The sequence below is a fragment of the Oryzias latipes genome, chromosome 2, assembly GCF_053564925.1.
Source record: "Oryzias latipes strain Hd-rR chromosome 2, Olatipes_Hd-rR_3.1".
Taxonomy (NCBI): Eukaryota; Metazoa; Chordata; class Actinopteri; order Beloniformes; family Adrianichthyidae; genus Oryzias; species Oryzias latipes.
In genome coordinates this window covers 43,071,428-43,092,317 of record NC_136238.1, presented here as the reverse complement: position 1 = coordinate 43,092,317, position 20,890 = coordinate 43,071,428, and the positions used below count along the sequence as shown (strand labels likewise).

At 38.8% G+C, this 20,890-nt stretch overlaps 1 protein-coding gene across 7 annotated transcripts in view; it reads right to left on the bottom strand.

Annotated features, from left to right (window-relative positions):
- The window catches only part of LOC144981282 (uncharacterized), an 84,976-nt gene extending 65,418 nt beyond the window's left edge, over positions 1-19,558 (bottom strand). For all 7 annotated transcript variants that reach the window (XR_013652856.1, XR_013652860.1, XR_013652857.1 and 4 more), the window contains exons 1-18: positions 19,499-19,558; positions 19,039-19,201; positions 18,805-18,905; positions 17,555-17,702; positions 17,297-17,440; positions 17,094-17,210; positions 14,358-14,426; positions 14,171-14,269; positions 13,985-14,067; positions 13,826-13,908; positions 12,890-13,042; positions 6,075-6,622; positions 5,784-5,979; positions 5,629-5,700; positions 4,772-5,408; positions 3,458-3,678; positions 3,192-3,383; positions 3-160 (exon numbers count right to left, since the gene is read on the bottom strand). Coding sequence is in view for 4 of the 7 variants with exons in the window: in XM_078939803.1 (XP_078795929.1) it covers positions 3-160; positions 3,192-3,383; positions 3,458-3,678; positions 4,772-5,408; positions 5,629-5,700; positions 5,784-5,979; positions 6,075-6,622; positions 12,890-13,042; positions 13,826-13,908; positions 13,985-14,067; positions 14,171-14,269; positions 14,358-14,426; positions 17,094-17,210; positions 17,297-17,440; positions 17,555-17,702; positions 18,805-18,905; positions 19,039-19,179 (3,162 nt within the window). In the remaining 3 variants the exon portion in view is untranslated. The remainder of the gene's footprint in view (positions 1-2; positions 161-3,191; positions 3,384-3,457; positions 3,679-4,771; positions 5,409-5,628; positions 5,701-5,783; positions 5,980-6,074; positions 6,623-12,889; positions 13,043-13,825; positions 13,909-13,984; positions 14,068-14,170; positions 14,270-14,357; positions 14,427-17,093; positions 17,211-17,296; positions 17,441-17,554; positions 17,703-18,804; positions 18,906-19,038; positions 19,202-19,498) is intronic.
- Positions 19,559-20,890: the final 1,332 nt, after the last annotated feature.

Here is a 20,890-nt window from a genome sequence, read left to right as displayed (position 1 = left end):
ACCTTCACAGAAAGAACCACACATTTGCCGAGAACTTTACTGATGGGCACTCTGCTGCAGTAGCAGCTCTTGAAGACTTCTTTTTCCAGAAATGTTTGTGAAGCCAAGTGAATAGTTTCACTTGGCCGCTTCAACCAGCAGCCATAGAGCCACATCACACCTTCAAGGAACAACAATAGATTCATTTCAAAATATACAGCAGAATACACTTAACTCAAATGTTGCTGCCTGAAGAAAGGGTACACACATCAGTGAAGCATGGCATTCAACTTCCTGGTTAGACCATTGTGTCACAACAGCTGATGCTCATGCGTCTCTGACTACTATGAACATTTTTATGAGCCATCATTTGCTGATCATATTTCTTTTAAGATGCAAATGCTGAGTTTACCTTTGAAGTCAGGTTACAACCATGAAAATTCCTCATATTTGGATTGGAGCACTCTCAGAAGATGTAGTGTCGATGTACACTGTACATTCAGATAAATTATTAACTAATATTTCTCCTAGAGAAGCAATTGCATTTAGAAATGTATGAAATAAGTTTTATTTGTAAAAAGGACCAGGCAATGAGAGCTGATTCCATGGCTGTGTTATAACAACATCCAAAACAACAATAACTAAGGTCTGCAGGACTGGTTTGTTCCAAACAGCTCTTAAACAATGGCTGAAAACAAACAAGTATAATAATGTCCATAATGTCCACCAAGCTTTCTCCAAACTGTCAAACAACAAAGCTACTGGACTTGGTGGGGTATCTGAGCATGTAAAGTTTGCCAGTGCAAGGGTAATCCCACTACTTGCCATGTGTTTTACAGCTTTAATGTTCATGGATTTTAACCAGACTCTATGATAAGCTAACTTTTATCCCCCATATAAAACAGGTGGTTAAAACTGGTTTCTATCATCTCAAAAATCTGGCTAGAGTCCGCCCACTACTCTCTCTTGCTAATATGGAGATGCTAATGCATGCTTTTATCATGAGTAAAGTTGATTACTGTAACGCCCTGCTTTCTGGTCTTCCAAAAACCAACATTAGGAACCTTCAGCTTCTCCAGAACTCTGCCACACGAGTTCTTACAAAGACCAGGAGGCGAGCTCACATCACCCCAATTTTGAAATCCCTGCATTGGCTCCCCATATGCTTCAGGATTGATTTTAAGATACTTTTAACAGTTTTTAAATGTCTTAACGGTCTTGCGCCTTCTTATTTATCAGATCTTTTAGTAAAGTATGAACCCTCACGGACCCTGAGATCCTCTGGCACTGGTCTGTTAACCATTCCAACTGTAAAAACTAAAACCTATGGAGAAGCTGCATTTCAGCACTATGGTCCCCGTTTATGGAACAGTCTGCCAGATGACCTGAGAGCCGCAGAGAATATTAATGCTTTTAAGAAAAGGCTCAAGACACATCTCTTTAACCTGGCTTTTAGCTAATTTTTTACTACTTTTAAGTATTTATTCAGTTATTTAATTATTTATATGTACTTTTTATTTTATTAATTTATCTATCCATTTTAACTTGTTTTATGAACTTGAATCTGATTTTAACGCGTTATTTTAATTTACCTTATTTTAATGTTTTATTGTTTTTATCAATATTTTTACTTGTTTATTCTCATTTTTATTTCCGGTGCTTCCTCAGCTGGAACCCCTCCTTCTGGGTCGGCTGCTGTTCAGCCACTGCAGCTCTAGATGGGGACCTGCATCACCACTTAGCTGTGGTGGAACGGTCCCCGCCTGTGAAGCTGCATTTGGCTGTCTATGCGGCTGTTCACGGAGGGGGAGGTTCCAATTATTAGCGTTTCCAGCATCCTCTTTTTGTGCTCAGCCTATTTCTCATTGTCCTTTGCCATCACTTAGGGGGTGGGAGGTGTGAAAGGAGTGGGGGGCTAGGTACGGGGAGGGGGGCCCCATTTATTTATTTATTTTTATTTTATTTATTTTTAAATCGTCAATGCTTGTTTTTATATTTTGTTGTGTTTTAATGTAAAGCACTTTGTGTTATATTTATATATGAAAAGTGCTTTATAAATAAAGTTTGATTTGATTTGATTTGATAACTCTTATGTTAGTAGCAGGGATAAAAACAAAGCTGGAAAAATTGGTTGCTCTGAAAATTACAGACTGATAGCTCTGGCCAGTTTTCTATCAAAACTCTATGAGATAATCCTGCTGGACAGGATTACAGAGTTTGTATGATAAAACTGGCGGAGAGATGTGTACCTAAATGTGTTGTGTGTATTCTGGCATATTGGTATGCTCAACAAACAATGCAGGTCAAATGAGGAAAATAGGGTTTCAGACATTTTAAATACACCATTCTCTCTCCTATTCTTTTTAACTTTATGTGGATGAACTGTCTCTCAAACCTAAAGTACTTGTTGTTCACACTTGTGTGGCTGAAGATCTCATTGTCAACCATTTGATGTATGCTGACGATCTAGTTGTGTTGAGTCCAAGTACTGCTGGTCTTCAATTCCTTAACATCTGTTCGGCTTATGAGCTTGATAATGACATCACATTAAATGCACAAAAAAGTTTGATTATGATTTCTCGGACAAAAGAACACTAAAATCACAATTTCCCTGGTTTTGACCTATCAAATGCTGTGCTCGTGTGAACTAATAAGATAAAGTATCTTGGGCATGTCATTTCAGAAGACTTGTCAGATGATGCAGATATCTACAGGCAGTGTCATAGTGTATATGGCCAAGACAACACTCTTTCTCTCAAGTTTGGTATGTGTAAAGAAGGAGTCGAGGTGGTGTTATTTAAAGCATTTTGTCCTCCTCTGTATACAGCTCATCTGTGGACAAACTATAAAAGTACCAGTATGAGAAAGCTGCAGGTGGTGTACAATGAGGCCCTTAGGGTGCTTTTAAATAAGCCAAGGAGGGCGAGTGCTAGTGAGCCGTTTGTCCCTCAGAATTAACACTCTTTTAATTAATGTATTTTTTTATGAACTATTGTAATTTTCCTAACACTGCTTCTTAACTTGTGTATTCTTGACACTGTGCTTTTTTTATGTAGTGGGTTCGTGTACACCTTCTTTTGGACTGAGTCTGGCATAAATTCTATCAATCTATTATAAATAAGAAGCTCGGTTATTGTAGCAGTGACACTCTGGTGCTCTACATGTAATGCCATGTCACATATATCTGTGACAAACAGTCCTTTGAGGGTTACCAGCGCTGTCTTCCCACAGACGATCAATGCAGACAATGTGAGGCTTGAAGTACACTTCTGATGGCTCCACATAGACAAATTCTCCCACGCTGTAGGTGATGTTGTCAAAGGAGCATTCCTTTACATAATTGAGATGAGGATTTGGTTTCCAGGGATCTCTTTGTACATAATGGGTTGTTCCCTCTTTGTTATCTGCAGAAACATTTCAGATACATTTTAGCACAAGAGATTCCTGTGTTTTCATGCATGAATAATAAATCTACTACCTTTGTTTTTCTCCTGTTCCTCTTCTGCTTTCTTCTTATCCTCCTCAATCTCTCTGGGAATTTTCTCTCTTTTTTCCCGATCTACATCCCTTTGCAAGTGTTTCAAAGTGTAACGGAGTGCAGTGGACATTAGGATCTCTCCATTCTTGCATAACTCATCCCTGATCTTGATTAAAAAGTACTGCAGCTCCACTGCATCTTCAAATATCTTTGAGTCTGTCCTGTAAAAAAACAAAGCATGAGAACCATTAGTATGTATTTGAGCTGCTTTGATTATTGTTCAGGATCTAATCAACATCCAAATCCTAAAAAAAAAAAAAACGCTATTCAAGCCCCGAGTGGCGTTGTTAGGCGTTAGCCCACAGGTGCAACCTGCCCCTGCTCTTGCCGCCCAATTCTGACTCGCCCTTACTGGCTGAGCAGCTGCTACAGGCCCCGCTCTCCCCCTACCACATATGCCAACCTGGTCAGAGCTGCATGTGATTATTTCAGTAAACTGTTTTTTAAAATGGCTGCTTTTCCGTTTCTGGGTTTTAGTTCCATAGCAACTGTTATATGTGTTTAGGTCACCTGGGGGTAAGGAGCCCGTGATGGGACATGGGTAAAAATACTTGGATTTACAGCAGATACCTTTACATTTCTGTCTGTGTTTATCTCATTAACAAGCTCGGAATTCACAGTGGATGTTTAGAGATCAGATTTATTTAATTAAAAAAAAGCACAAAAGCATCCGAAATCATGTCTCCATGTCTGGGTTCATTCACACGTGAGACTCAGCATGGAGGAGAAACCACCCACGGAGGGTGAGAGGGGCATGTTTTTCTTGTTTTTTTTACTTTAGGTCTGCACTGTATATATAGATAGATCCTTAAGATTTGGTCGTTTAAAAAGTAGCTTACATGGCAAAAAAGTCTGACCACCCCAACATTTTTTTGAAAAGCAAATAATTAATATTTTCATTTGCAACATAGAAAGTGTTGTTTGCAATGTCTTGCCATATATATCACTTCATATGTCCTGTGCAGAAATGTGAAAATCCCCAAATTTGACAGTTTGCCACAGGTGGCCACCAAACTTCTTTTGGATATTCCCGACATGTGTTTTACATAAACTGATGCAAAAAACTAGGTCTAGATGCTACTGTTCTAGCCGTAGATTTCTTTAAAATGTAAATTTGTTGAAAAAATGAAGTCTTATACAGGCCCTTGAAAAGTATTCAGCCCCCTTAACTTTTCAACCTTCTGCCACATTTCAGGGTTCAAACATAACACTATGCCACCTCCTCTTTAATTCCTTTTTCAAAGGTTGTCATACCTGTGTAGCCTCCTTGCCTTCTTCAACACTTCAAACATGTGTTCCTGAAAGACATCCAGCCTCCTGTAGCGACCACGCTCCACGTTCATTTGGATTATTTCAAAGTTGAGAGGTGGTTTCTCAGGGGCAGCAGGATCCACAGCAAAAATCTCGGCCAGCGAGTCACTATAGCATCGACGCTCCTCATCCTGGTGGCTAATTACAGAAACAAAGAGGTTCCTGATGAGCTCCCTCACCAGAAGCCTCACTGCTGGGGGCCCAGAGTCTTCCCCTCCTTGCTGCTTTCGTGTCTCCAGTAAAACCCGATGCAGCACTAAAGCATCTCGATATATCAGAGACTCTGGCTCGTTGTACATGCAAGCATTGTTGAACATGAGAGCAAAGTCCTCTACCAGAGCATCCACGTCTTGGTAACGGCCTGTGGCCATATGGCTTCTGATGCGCTCAATGTTAATGGGTTTCTTGATTGCAGCGTTATCGTCGGGCAACTCGGAATGAATTGGAAGATGGTGGAAGATCTTGCTTAGACAACGACCTCTGCGGTCAGTAAAGTTTTGCACTGAATCGTAGAGCTCATTCAACTTCTGCTGAAGAGGGGTGAGGTATTCGGAGTTCTTTGTAGATTTGTAGATCTTCCCTAAATATAAAACATGTCATTGAGATTTAGAAAGCTTTAAAAAGGTAGACCACAAGTCACAAGGCCTAGTAATTATTGCAAACATATCTACTGATGTGTAGTCAAAATACAAACAAACAGGACAATATAAATACACAAAAAAAGGGTAGCATAGTCTGGTTTATCATTCCCATAGTGCTAGGCGAAGGCACTACCCCCATCAGTGCCCCCACTGCTGTACCTGCTCGAGTGGAAACTTGCTCCTGGGGTGGCTTCTCGGGTTCTTGCTGTTCCGCAAGTTTTGCGGCACACTCTGAAATATTTCAAATCATTGTTTTCACATTTTTTGTAATTCATACCAACTAAACTGTCTGATTTTGCTCATCAGCTACACACCTTCAAACACTGCTTTTTTGGAAGCTTCGAGGTTCCTCCACTCTGTGCCTACTAATCGACTCAGCTCTCCGAACGAAAGGTCTGGGTGCCGAGCTTTGACGAAAGGCCGTATTTTGCTGCTGAAAAGAATGTAGCCACTCATATTCATTTTCCTCTTTGCTCCTCTCTTTGATAAACCCATCACCTTTGGAGTGGCCTTGAAAAGAGAGAAAAACATCAAATCAGGGGAATGTGCTTGAAACCTAAAGAGCCTATTGTAGGCATTTAAGCTCATTGGAAGAATACAAATACTTGGGAAGGTGTGTATGGCATGATATCCATGTCACTTGACAGAGAGCTTTGCATTTGAGGCATCGAAGGTGTCACAGGAGCATCATCATCCTCGTCCTTGATTTTCATGTCACCACCTGCATACTCCACGTCAACCAGTTTAAGTCCAAGGTCATCTATCTTCTCGTCCATGACTTCTATGTTACCATCTGCATTTGGCACGTCAACCAGTTTAAGTCCAAGGTCATCTATCTTCTCGTCCATGACTTCTATGTTACCATCTGCATACGCCACGTCAACCAGTTTAAGTCCAAGGTCATCTATCTTCTCTTCCTTGACTTTCATGTCACCGTCTACACACGCCACGTCAACCAGTTTAAGTCCAAGGTCATCTATCTTCTCTTCCTTGACTTTCATGTCACCATCTGCACACGCCACGTCAACCAGTTTAAGTCCAAGGTCATCTATCTTCTCTTCCTTGACTTCCATGTCACCACCTGCACACGCCACGTCAACCATTTTAAGTCCAAGGTCATCTATCTTCTCGTCCTTGACTTCCATGTCACCACCTGCAAGTGCAGTCAAAACACAAACAGAACATGTAAAAATAAAACAAGGGCAGTGATCTTATATTGGATATTGGAGCGTGTTTGGTGTGTACGTCCTGGCAGGTCAGTGTGTGGTGTGGTGATTTTTTGACTCTCAAGGCCCGTACACACCTGGACAAATTTTGCGCGCTTAACGCCTCGTGACTAAACAAAGGGCACCAATGCGAGTGTGCACACGGACGCGAAAAAACGCCACGCGTCAAAGCGTCACTTTGGAGCGCCGTCCCTGCAGTTCATTGTTTAAGGCCATTACAAACTCTGTGATATAAGAGATAATAAGAAACAAACAGTGGCGCAGATATTTTTCCAAGCACTGAGCCGCTGTCACCGCTGACCCCCATTAAATTTGCGCACCAGTGCCTAAGGCCGCTGCTAATTCGCGCGCCCCCCGGCATCTAATCTGGATGCGCCCCACTATTTGAGAAGCACTGGTTTAACAGATAAATAAATAAATCTATGTTTTTGTGGTGCCTGCGGAGATGCCCTGCCATGTTAGTCGTGCTGCCAGTGAGAGAATATGGTACACGCACATAGCACAGCTTACAAACACTTGGTTGTTTTTTTTCGACAACGCGAACGTTGTCAACATAACTCACTGGTGGAAATCCAAAATATTTCACAGCGTTCGACATAAGCGGTTATCCGGTTGTCCGAGTCAACCAGATTTAACGGAGGACAACCAAAATGAACCTGGTGGTTGTCCGTGTGACAACCTGATCTTTTGTTCAACATTTTGGTATTTTTCGACTATTTTTCAAGTTTCAAGGGTTAGTATTTGGCAAACTCTGAATTGAGACGTAGCAGGAAATTCTTTCGACTGACAAACGAAGTCTGTGCATGCTAGCTAATCCTTTCTGTTTGTACATCTGTACTTTTCAAAAAGGATTACCGGTTTTCAAATACGTGTTGAACAACACTACCTGGTGTGACCGCTAGAGGTCTCCAAAAACACAAAAAGATTTAGTTTTCAATTTTTTGGCAATACTTTGTGTAACCAGATGCTTCAATATTTAGTAAAATGTTTGTTTTGAATATCTAAAGAGTTTTTTAAATGTCCATTACAAGAGGCAGTTGCTCTTAGATGTACAGAAGAAATAAAGATGTAAGTACTGACATCTGAGTGGGTTTCGTTGCTGTTGAATATTGGTATCAAAGGACAACCAAAAATTGGGGAGAACAACCAAGTTTACTTGCCAGGTTGTCCGGAGGACAACCATTTTTTTCCCCTTATTTCTAACACTGCTTCCAAACCAGCGACTTCAGTGAAAGAGGAGGGGATTCGAGTTCTGTCGATGGGTCTCCTACATCTGCAATTGCCATGCTACCTTTTGAGCGGCTGTTAGAGGAGGTTGACTCGCAGCACTTCAACAAGTGTTTTTTTTCCGCTTGGCGAGTAATAAATAATAAATAATAATAAATAATTCGAAGTTCGAGACTGTGACTTAATTTCGATCGATTTCGATTTAAAGTCCAAATCGTGACACCACTATTACTTATATACAACATACATTTTTGATAAATTTTGTATGATGTTAATTTCACACTGCAAAAAACCACCATCTTACTTCTAGAAAAAAGTATTTGTTTTTAGTAGAAATTGACTAGAAATAAGTCAAATTATCTGCCAGTGCAGCTAGTAAATTTTACTTAACAAGATGTCTTGATTTAAGTAAAAATATCTAAGTAAATAGGTTAAATTTTGAAATTAGGCAAAAACACTTATTTTGAGCAGTAATTTAAGACAAAAAAAAACTAGAAACTAGGATTTAGGAGCTTGATTAAAATGTATTGTCTACTAAAATTCAGAAAATAAATCTTGAAACAAGCTGTTGCAAAAGAATTATTTTCTCATTTCAATACTAAAAAGAATGAAAGCAAATTCACTTTTCGATTGTTTCATTCAACTTACAAACTGAGATGTGTGTAAAAAAATTAAACAAAGGCACTAGAAATACAACTGTTTCTTTAACAACACAATCAGAATACTCATTCAAAGAACAGAAACGCCAAACTGCAAAATCAGTTTATCTTCCAACAAATTACTTTAATGCTATTCATGTCGTGGTGATGTCCCGCGTGTGAGTTGTATCCTGAAAAAGCTCTGTCTGAACGACAGAAGGGTGGCCACGCATTTTGTGTAGGTCAAATGTAGTGTAATATGCCATTTAGAAAATAAGACCCTCGTGAAGCTTTTCTTTTTCAAACGTAACTGGCATCAAACCAATAGAAAGATGCATCTGCTGACATCGAACACCAAGACTGGACTTGACAGGCCTTTCTTCTGAATGAAGGTGTTTGGATCTTCCTTTGGCTATAAAGCAGACAAAACCTTTTTTACTTTAGTATCTCCAATGTAGTAACTTCTTTGTGTATCTGCTTAGGGCAAAAATAAAAATGGCTCCAGAGTCAATATAAGCTCGTCTGGCCTTAATCTCCAGATCCAAAAACTGGTATACATCATCTAGGTTGGGCTTCTGTACTTTTTCTGCAGTTTTTTAATGCCGTGGCTTGTTGTATTTGCAGACTATCATTGTTCAATAGTAGAAGTTATCAAAAATTATGATTTAATAACTGGCATCAAACTGGCATACAATAGTAAGTCACAAACTTAAAAGACAGAATTTTTTAATATCAGCCTTTTCATTCAAACATTAAGTTCATCAAGCATACATGACAAACAGTCTTTCAAACTGGCCGATTTTGATCTATCTGGCAACCCTAGCATAAAACAGATGCAGTTGAGCAGTATTGGGCTAGCAATAACTCAAGTTAGCTGACTACAATAGCATACTTCTTTCACTGAAATACATAACTAAACGAAAATAAAATCTAACATATTTAAACAGAACCAAAATCTCATTAATTGTATTTTAAAGTATATTTATGATGTATTAAGCATACTACAAAAAAGTGACGAAGCAGCTAAACTAGTGCTAGCGCAAGCTAGCTAGTTGCTCTGTTAGTCTGCTTCCTTCTCAAGATGTTTAAACCCACTTTATAATCTTTACCAGCTGCGTGGGGCGTAATGGTAATTTATTCTATGTCATATAAGTTAATATAGCTTACCACCTTTTTTTATCTTGTCCGCTAAATATTATATTCCTAATTCGTTTTTCCTGTTCGTCCTCGTCATATTCTGGATCAAGATGTACGTCGCAAATGTGACAAGATGGCGCTGGGTCGGTCACAATATGAGAATACTCAAAGGGTATCCCAAAAATGCAATAAATAGATTTAATTTTTTGTGTTACACTTTATTATGCCATCAATATGAAAATACATATCAACCCCTGCATACGTTATAAAACAGCATAGAACGTGTTTGCTCTACCAGTTAAGCTTAAGCAAGTCTTCTGAACATATTAATCCCCCTTCATCTGATCACAATGGACTTTTCCATTCTCGCTTGTGCCCACCGGAATGTTCCGTTGAAAATAAATTACGAAAATACATGAAAAATACATATTCTAAAAGATCAACTATTCTATGTAAACCTTGGTTTGATTAAGGAAGATAATTATTGTTTGATTTGTACAATCTTTAGATTCAAAAAAGATCTTTGCGCAAAATCTTGAGTAGGTATTGCCCAAACCAAGCGCGGTAGAATTATGATTGTGTCATCTGTGGATTGCAAAGTACTGTTTAATTTTGATTTAATCAGATCACTATGCTGTTAGAGTGAAGTGGCTTGTTCTCAATCTTAACAAATATGTATGTGAAATGTATCTAATTATCATTTCTGCAAAAAAAAAAAACAATACTTACTTTTGTACTTACCAAAAAGATTTTGTGGTAAATAATGTATTGTTGACAATACATACAACAATGTATTGAATGCCAGGTTTATGAAACACTGTTTTAACAGAGACCTTCTTCCTTATGAAATAGCTTTACCTAATCTTGCTTGCGTTTATAAATGCTAAAAACATGTTTGGTTATCATATCCAGTCAATTTCAAAATCAGTGTTTTCATCTAATAGAATGCTGATTATGATATTGCAGTAAAAAATAAAAAAATATGTATCTATTGTTTATCCTGTTAATATTGTATGAGCTATTGAACATCAGTATTCAAATACATTTTTGGGTATGGATTTGGATTTTCCAAATGGGTGTCAGTTTGCTCGGTGTGAGAAGTTATTCATCTTAAAGTAATCCCAGCAGGCTGTTAACGTTTGTCTGATATTGATACAATTCAAGCAAATGTGAAGCTTGCTGCCAATAAAAGGAAGATCTGATAGTTTAATCTCATCACATAATAACTGTTCTACATCTATCCATGAGTGATCTACCGGATTATTATTATGCCATTTTATAATATGTTGTAATCTTTTAGGAAAGAAGTAATTGTAAAAGTTAAGAAATTCGAACCCAACAAGGGATTTAACTTTTTTCAAGGTTTTTAAGCTGATTCTTGGGGGTTTATTTTCCCATAAAAACTTAAATATGGATGTATCTAATGATTTAAACCATGTTTCGGGTGGATGTATAGGAATCATAAAAAATAAGTAGTTGATTTTGTATGCGTTTTTCATTTTAACTGAAGCTATTGTACCTGTGAGCAATGTGGGCAAGTTCACCAATCGCCATAGATCACCCATAATATTTTTAAGCAATGGTACAAAATTTAATTCCTCTAAGTCTAACAGAATGGAGGAGTAAGTGATGCCTAAATATTTTATATTTCCTGGTTTTAGAGTTATTAATGAGGTACTGATTTATTCCAGTTAATGGCGTATTCAGAGAAGGATGAAAACGTGTCAATAACTGCCACTACTCTGGAGATTGAAGATTCCAAAATTTGGAGGGGAGAGTAATACATCGTCTGCTTAAAGACTAATTTTATGATGGATGTGTTTTGTTTTAATTCCTTCTGTCTTTATTTTGTCTTATAGCTGCCACTAGAGGTTCAATAAAAGCAAAGAGAGAGGGGGACAGTGGACGCCCTTGTCTGGTGCCTCTTTGGAGGACAAGGTGACAGAGGTTTGTCTATTGGTTTTAACAGATGCACTTGGATTGTGATAAAGGATTTCAATCCAATTAATAAACTATTTACGAAACTCAAACTTTTATAAAGCAGCTAGCAGAAACGTCCGATTCACCCTATCAAATGCTTCTCCAATGACATTAGGATTACTTCCTGTTTCTTAATAGAGGCATAGTCTATTAGATTAATAAATCTTTGAGCGATGTTTCTGCAGTGTCTTCCTTTAATAAATCCCGTTTGATCAGGGAGAATTCTCTGGGGAGCGATCTTCTCTAGTCTCCTAGCAAGATATTTACATATAATTTGAAGATCTGCAATGATCAGAGAGATGGGACGGTAGCTGGAAGGCAGGGTGGGATCTTTTCAGGCGGAGAATGGAGGAGGAGAATGATGTTTGCAGAGTTCAGATTAGCAGGTAGTGAATGGTTATCTTTAATAAATATAACCATTCTATAAAAAACTGGAGCCAAGATGTCCCAGAATTCTCTGTAGAATTCTGCTGGGAAAACTGTTCGGACCTAGAGCTTTATTATTGGGCGTCTGCAGCAGAGACTCATGAAGTTCAGCAACACAGATGGCTGAGTCTAAGGCTGTAATTTGTTCTTGGTTTAGTTTGGATGAATTTACATGATCAAGAAAGGATTTAAAGCTCGATTTGAGATGAACATGAGTTCTTACAAAATTTCTGCAAACATGTTATTTCTTTTGGGTTGTGTTTAATATTTCCTGTTCCTTCCCTAATCGGAGGGATTGTGATTTTTCTTTGTTATTTTAAAATTGATTAGCTAGGAATTTACCAGATTTGTTTGCTTGTTCACATTTTTCCTATTGAAGTCTTTGTAGCTGAAATTGAGTTTGCTTATTAATTATTTTGTTTAATTCTAATTTACATTAATCCAGATCTTTCAAAGCATGCTCTTGTCCAGAAGCACAGATATCATCAAGGGTTCTCATTTTATTTTCTAATTCAGATACTGCTGCCTTTTCTTTCTTTTCTTTAGTTTCTATAATGTCCCATTCTCTTTTTAAAATAAATAATAAAATCTACATCTGTAAGCAGAGATGTATTAAACCTCCAGTTTTTAAGGGATACATTCGTAGATATAGTCATGGAAACTGATGCATGATCACTGCTATCTATTGGATGTATCTGAACATCTTTAATATCCTTCATGGAGGAGTTGCTGACTAGCAGATAATCTAACCGGGAGTAAGAGTGGTGAACAAAAAGAAGGTGAAACCTCTGGTGTTTTGGTGACAGGACTGCCAAACCCAGCAGAGACCCGTTTCGTCCATGTACTGCCCATGAGTTCTGTCCGATTGCCAGCTTTGCTGTTGCCATACTGAGCTGAGTCTGTTGACTTCAGGGTCATTGTCCAGATTGAAGTGTCCTGCTATAAAAAACGTGGAGCCAGAGTGAGCCAACAGTGATGTAAAGAGTCTGTCAAAAAAGGAGGAGTCATCTACATTTAGACCAAATATACTGGCTAAGCAAAATTTCTGATTCCATATTGACGTTTTCATAATCATAAACCATGTGGATCTGACACAGTGTCGGAGTGCGTAAGAGTGATTTTTTTTTGTCACGGTGGATTTTTCACGCTGCTTTTAACGATTGCTTTTAACTTGAAAGCTCCGTCATATTGTAGTGGCGATCATGTGCACGTTGGGTCTAATGGCACCAAAGGATTGTGGGCATGGGTGTTTCTTTTTGTTGAACCATGACTGAGGGGCCTTAGAGCTGAAGTGAGGTCCATGCTGATTGGCTGCTTGTGGGTTTGTCTAAAACAAATAGGGTCAATGCTGGAAGTTGGATCATGCATTCAGCCTCCGCTCCGAGACTGAAAGAGCGCTCCTGGCGGCCGTCAAATAAATCCATAAACTAGCGGCATCATTGAATAAGCCGCAGGGCTGTAAGCGTATGACAAAAGTAGCGGCTTATAGTCTGGAATATACGGTATTCCCTTTTATTCACAAAGAACTGAATTAAAAATGAAATCAGAAATACAATTTTAACCTTAACTTCTTAATATATGTCCTCCATCATGAGAAAAATGTCACAAGAACATGTTAAAAAACAAAACATGATTTTTATTGGACTGGGTCTGCCTGCATACAAACAACAAAATGGCAATGACTTTTACAGTTTATCTGGCTCAGAAATGACCAAAACCTACCTGAAAGCACAGGATCTTCCTCACTTTCTGAGCCATATTGAAGAGCAACAGTACTGCTGGAGAGTCGGCCCCCCTGTCCAGACCTTCGGTTTCGGGATAGAAACAACATCCTCTTAAAATCGTAGACTTTGTTTGATACCAGTGATAACTAAACCCTACCTGATGAGGACGCTCGATGTAGGTTCAGCGTGTTCAAGTTCAGTCTTTAATTGGATAAATACTTTCTTTATGGTGTTAGCATCCTGGTAAAAGACCAAGTAAATGTTATAAAGGTGTCACGTCCTACAAACTTCAAATTAAAGTGATACATTGTTCGAAAAAAATCATAAGAAGAAAAAGATTGACCTTGAAAATCTGAGATCCTGGTTCGTTGTAAGTCTTGGCATTTTTGGTCATGAGGTCAATGTCCTTCGTCATAGCACTGATAGATTTATAATGTCCAATCTAAAGAAACAAAAATACAATTCACTAGTTAGGAGTCGACAATTCTACTGTTCTCTGAAAGATGCAAAACCACAAATAGCAAAAGTACCTGTATTCTCTGAGCAATCATTCTCAGATCTATTGGCTCCTTTATAATAGCGTAGTAGTCTGGGTATTGCTAGATTCAAAAAAGACAAAGCAACAAATAAAGAACAATAGTGAAAAGTCACTAGATAAACCCACATAAAAGAAGTTCACCATTCTACCAATCATGAACTACAGCGAAGCAAATCAGGTGTAAAGAGGGACTGTACTTTAGTCCTTCAATAGTGGGAAGAAAAATCTTGTATGCACACCTAATAATAATAATAATAATACAATAATAATAATAATGGCTTAGATCTATCTGCGCCTTTTCTTGTTGCTCAAAGCGCTTACAGTGTGTCCATTATTCATTCTTAGTGATAGTAGCTACTGATGTAGCCTCAGCCACACTGGAGGCAAGGAGGTCGAAGTGTCTTGCCCAAGGACACAACAACAGCTGGCTGGGGGTCGAACCGCCGACCCTTCGGTCATTGGGCGACCTGCTCTACCACCTGAGCCACTGCCGCCACATCTGCCTCATTTTTTTTAAAAGCTAAAGAACAACCTATACTAGAAAAAAACTCCCTCGTTTTTCCAACAGCGCATATCTAGGAATGTGTCTATTTTTTAAGTGCTGTCATGTTATTCATTTATTTGTGCTATTAATTTCTTGTGACCTATAATAAATTCATGTAATTGATCCATTTTTGATGGCAATTATTTTTGACCTATAATTCCTTTCAAAAGCCTACAAAGCACACATGAAATGAATTAAAATAAGCAATTACGAGGGTTCAGGACACTGTGACACAGGCTGCTTAGTGGTGCAGTGGTATGCACTCTTGCCTCACAGAAAGAAAGCCCCTGGTTCAAGTCCTAAAAACAGGGGACCTTTCTGTGAGGAGTGGGCATGTTCTCTGGCGAATGAATGCATGAACATTGTGACACAGCTATACATCAAATTGTTGCAAAAGAATAAACTTTATGAAATTTTCCTATTATAACAGACTTCCAGCCTTACTTTACACTAACAAGTGGGATTATGGAGCAATTCAATGAGCTTCAAATCGAATCAAAAGGCCAAAACAATAGGTCCAGAGTGCTCATCTTAGCAATTCAAATTTTTTTTACCACAAACCTTTTATCAATACCATAATGCAGTACGACAAAAAAGTAAATATGGACCGGTTTGAAGTCATATATAGTTTTCACGGAGCAGACTGTACGACGTGGCAGATATATGCAACAAATTAAAATTATAGAACTTTCACATAACCTGTAAAAGACGTGTCTTTGTTACATTACAGAGGCAGGGTTCAGCTGAAAACGCTGCATCTATACTGTCATCGTCAGAATCCAAAGCATGGTCCTGTTTTTAGACTGTTTTTGTTGGGATTTCATGTAAAAATGAATCAACTGGAGGCAAAATTAGGAAAAAGTACTGCCCCCTTCAGTAAATGTCTCTTTGTTATCTCAGCAGGTTTGAATCTTTCCAGCTGGTTCAGACTACAGACCCAAAGCCCTCTTCACATGGGGACGTTTTTCAGCAGGAAAACACAAACAACTCATTTAGGATGGAAAATCCAATTTTTCATAGACGGCATGAAAATCCCAAAAGCAGAAGCAAAGACTGGTTAGAAATCAATACGGCAATTCCTTAGAAAAAACGGTTGTTTTTATCTGATCTTTTCATGATGATGCCAGTCATCTCGTCTGGTGAGTAAAAAATGAGATTTTGGTCTCTGGTTGTGACTTCAAACTTGGGGCATCAAACCAAATGCAGCTAAGTCCGTTTCAAGGCAGCTGCTCCCAGAAATGTTCTGCCGAGTCGTTCTAGTATTTCTCTTTATGAGATGCTCAAGCTAGCGGTAGCTCCCAAAACATTTGCTGCTTTGTAGCGTTTGACATAAGCGGTTATCCGGTTGTCCGAGACAACCAGATTTCACGGAGGACAACCAAAATGAACCTGATGGTGTGACAACCTGGTCTTTTATTCAACATTTTGGTATTTTTCCACATTTTTTCCAGTTTCAATGGTTAGTATTTGGCAACCTCTGAATTGAGACGTATGCAGCAAATTCTTTCCACTGACAAACGAAGTGCGTGCATGCTAGCTAATCCTTTCTGTTTCTACATCTGTACTTTTCAATACAGATTACCTGTATTTAAATATGTGTTGAACAACACTACCTGGTGCTACCACTAGAGGTCTCCAAAAACACACAAAAAAATTTAGTTTGGCAATACTTTGTGTAACCAGATGCTTCGATATTTAGTAAAATGTTTGTTTTTAATATTTAAAGAGTTTTTTAAATGTCCATCATAAGAGGCAGTTGATATTAGATGTATAGAAGAAATAAAGATGTAAGTACTGACATCTGAGTGGGTTTCGTTGTTGTTGAATATTTGTATCCAAGGACAACCAAAAATTGGGGAGGACAACCAAGTTTACTTACCAGGTTGCCTCTGGACAACCATTTTTTCCCCTTATTTCTAAAGCTGTTTGGTCTGCAAACATTTTTACAGTTTGTATTTGAATTGACTTTGTATAAGAGACCATTTCCAAAGGAGATGTTGCAATAAAAGAGTTTTTGTTAAACATATTCCATCACTTGTCATTTTTGTTAGAAAAAGTAAAAGCAGGGAGGAAATAATTAAAATCAAAAACTAAATTTGGAATGTAAAAAATCGCTAATTTTCTTTTCTGGACAACACTTCCAGCTCTGCTGTTGCAAAGAAATATACAATTATAAAAACATACCACTTTCGAAGGCAGTTTCTGGAAAAACTCGCTGACACATCGCCCCGAGGAATCGGTGTGGAACACGATCGCCTCCAAAAGCTGCTCAAGAACCTCCTTCAGACTGCTGCCTGGGGTCTAAAACAGATCGTCAGAATGTCTCTCAGCAAAGAATTTCAAAGTTCATCTTTAGATTGAAAAAAAGAGAACCACAGAGAACTTGCCTCTTCTTCAGCAGATAGCCATGGATTCTCCTCTATATCATCCTCATCTTCATCCTCTCCATCTCCAGGCTGCACAAACTCATTCTTTGATTGCAGATACACGTCCCACAGCTTACATGCTGCTTGGTACTCCTCACTGTCAGGCTAAATCAGATTTAGAAAGGATGAGTGAAAGAGTACACGACCAAGATTAGCTGGAAACACACACTTGAAATAGAAAAATGCAGCAAGTACAAAGAATAAATGTCATTTGTATACTTTGTAGAAGGATCTGGCATTGTTGAACATCAGTTGGAAATCGGCAGTCAGCTGCTCCACATCGTTATACTCCTCAGACTTGAGCTTGTTCTGGATTTTTGTCATGTCGATGGGCTGGGAAACTGCTTCATAATAATCAGGCTGATTCCTAAACCAATAAAACCAAAGAAGAAGAGGAGTCACTGAATGACTCAGTATGAAACACAAACACTGCTGATACTGCTGCTAAAGAAGACTGAAATACACAGAAAAACAACACAACTGGATGGAAATGAAGCAGAATATGACTTGGAAAAGGGTCTTTTTAGGTGTTTCAGTTGAAGACCCCCCCCCCCCCCCCCCCCCTCTTATCCAAGAGAAAGAACGCCTTTAAAAATAACATATTTCTAAAGCAGCAAGTAAAACCTGCTGTTAAAAGCACCATGTGGACCTCCGGCCTGCGAGGGGGGAGCTCTGCTCCAACTGCCCCCACTGCAGCTTGGTGCTCTACTCCACCTGATGTGTAGTTTGTGTTGCACTGTGTAGTTCCTTGTAGTTTTGTGTTCAGGCCCACTCTGTGTAGTCTTTTGTTTGGTGCAGTTATGTTTAAGTAAAGCTGGGGGGGGCTGCCCTTTTCTTTGCCCGTGTTTTCTCCTGTTTATGTTAGTCTAGGGGGGTTAGAGCTTTGTCATTGTTTTCCCTGGTTTTTGGATTTTTAAATGAGTTTTGTTTAGTTTGGCTTTGGTTCACCATGAAGCTTCTTTGTTTCACTTTAAGTTATTGTTGTTTGTTATTTATGGTTTTCTTGTAAATTGATCATATTTGTATGAAGACAATCTGTTGGTGTTTTTGTTGTTATTTGAAAGTTGGGGCAAAACCTTTTTATTTTACTTACAACTAAATTCTTTAAAAATCAGGCGATGTGATGTAAGTGCAGATGAGGTTAGATTCAATTCCATTTTATTTCTACAGCCCAATAATACAACAACAATCCTCTCAAAGGGCTTCATACCGGTGATTGTGTGATAAACATGAATCAAAAAGAAGTCATACGACACAATAGGTAATGGCTAAACTAAAATGGACATCCCTGCCCTTTGACCTTCCTTCACAGAAAGGAAGAACTCCACACACACAAAAAAACAACTTAAAAAAGTGTAAAAAGATTGGTTGACAATCAAAATAATCCTTAGTTCTCAGCAGGATGTTGGTAGCCATTTCTAAATTGTGTTGCAAAAACATTGACAATCAGGGATAATCAGTCACCATACCTCCTCTTTGGTACCCGAAGGAAAACCTCACAAAGCTGCCTCCCCCCCTGGTCATCCTTATAGTCCCTGACAGCGTGGAACAGTTCGTGACATACAGCAATCTGTAAGAAAAACACAATTATTAGAATTCAGCCCTTAAATGTACTTTCATGCATTCCGTAGCACTTGCAGAACTCTAAAAACTTTTATATATACAATAAAAAGACAAACAAAAGCTGTTGAAGATGTTCTTACTGTATCCACAGGGGGAGGAATATTTGAAGTTCTCTTTCTTTTTCTCCCAGGAGTCGAGGCATCGTCCAAATCCGCGCCTCCGCTGGCAGCGCTGCTGCTGCAGGGAGAGGAGGCTCGTCTCCTCTTGGAGCTCGCCGACATCACAGCGTAACCCGGTAACTTACTACATAAAATACATGAGTACAGGAAGTTTGTTCTATTCAGTTTACTCACTTGAATTATATAAAACGCTTCTCTTCACAAAAGGGTTACTAGTCACAAGAAGAAGTTGTATTGATTAGGTTAGCTTCACGAGGAGGATGCATACAAGCACACAACACATGTTAGCATGTTGTTATCCTAGTTTATTTACCGCTTTCCTGATAGCTCGTCATAATAGTCACATCATGTTTACATATTTGAGTGCAAGCACGGACACAAAATGATAACGCTTAAAACTTTTAAAAGAGAACTTACTAACTCAGCGAAATGTGCAGTAAATCCCTGAGCAGAAATGTTGAACGGACAGCGAGCTAACTGTTGACCGGAAGTTGATGCTGCTTTGTGTTCGTCAAGGGAGAAAGAAACCACTAACGGAAGTGCTGCCCCCTTCAGGTTAGGAGGGCCACTCAATTCAACTTTATTTAAACCGCACATTTCCTGCTACAGAGCAGTGCTTCCCATAATAAAATAGATATTAGTTAGATTTAAAAAAATAGTAGTTAAAATAGTAAACATAGTCAAAACAATACTAATGATAATAATAAAAAAAAAATAAATAAAGACATAAACTTGTACACATCCCACCAGTACAATCAAAAGATATCAAATTAATTATTAATAAGATTTATAAAATCAAATGAAAACATGTGAACAAGTAAAAACTATGTGAAAGCTTTACAGGCTTTTAAATTTTTTTCTCCTCAAACCTCCACATTGGATGAATCCCTCACATCCTCAGGCTCTTCCACAATCGAGGCCCACAGTGCTGAAATCAAGCCTCACAGTGGGTGTTAGTTCTTACCTTTGGGACCACCAGCAGACCTGCACCTGTGGATTTGAGGGTCTGGAAGGGTCATAAACTAAAAGTGAACCTGATAAATATGAGGGGCCAGTCCAACTTTTGTATCTTTTTTGTAACTCCTGTAACTATTAAAAAAAAAAACTTTAAATTGACCTTAAAGCTGACTGCGATTCTGTGCAAAGATTTCAAAATCAGAGTAATGGGCTCCTTCTTTCTGGTTCTAGTTAAAATGCCTTCAGCCGAGTTTTGTACAAGCTGCAGCCAATGGTATTTTTCTTAAAACCCGAAATTTCAATAGCCTGTTCTAGATGATAGAAAAGCATGAATTAACATTTCACCACTGGCTTTGGAGAAAAAGGGTCTCACTCTGGAAATATTTCTAAGACGTTAAGGCAGTCTTTTTAACTTTGTTTGTGTGTGCTTCAAAGGTAAGATCTGCATCTAAAATCAAACAAAGGCTTCTGACTTTACTGCGTTTGTAGTAAGTGGCATTCTGCTGAAAGAAACCTCACTGTTGGAGATGTCGTTTGGCTCTGTGACCAGAACGCATTATGAGGACAGTTCAAGCTGCCAAGGGTGGTTGGTGTGAATCCTCATGAGAGAGATGTTGTTCGAGATGTCTACGTGAAGGTCTCCCCAAGTTATGGTGCTTTCAGTGTGGTGAGGTCTCCAAAGCCCGTTTCTGTTGCTGGAGGTTCTGAGTCATCCAAGAGCTGCCAGGGCACCATCCTGCATCGAGACGTCTGACGCCTCGTCGTCCTCTTGGCGGTGGAGGATCAAGTACAGGTAGATCAGCTTGCCTTAGGAGGTACAATCTTTCAGGGCAGTGCCACAAGATGGAGTGGGCGG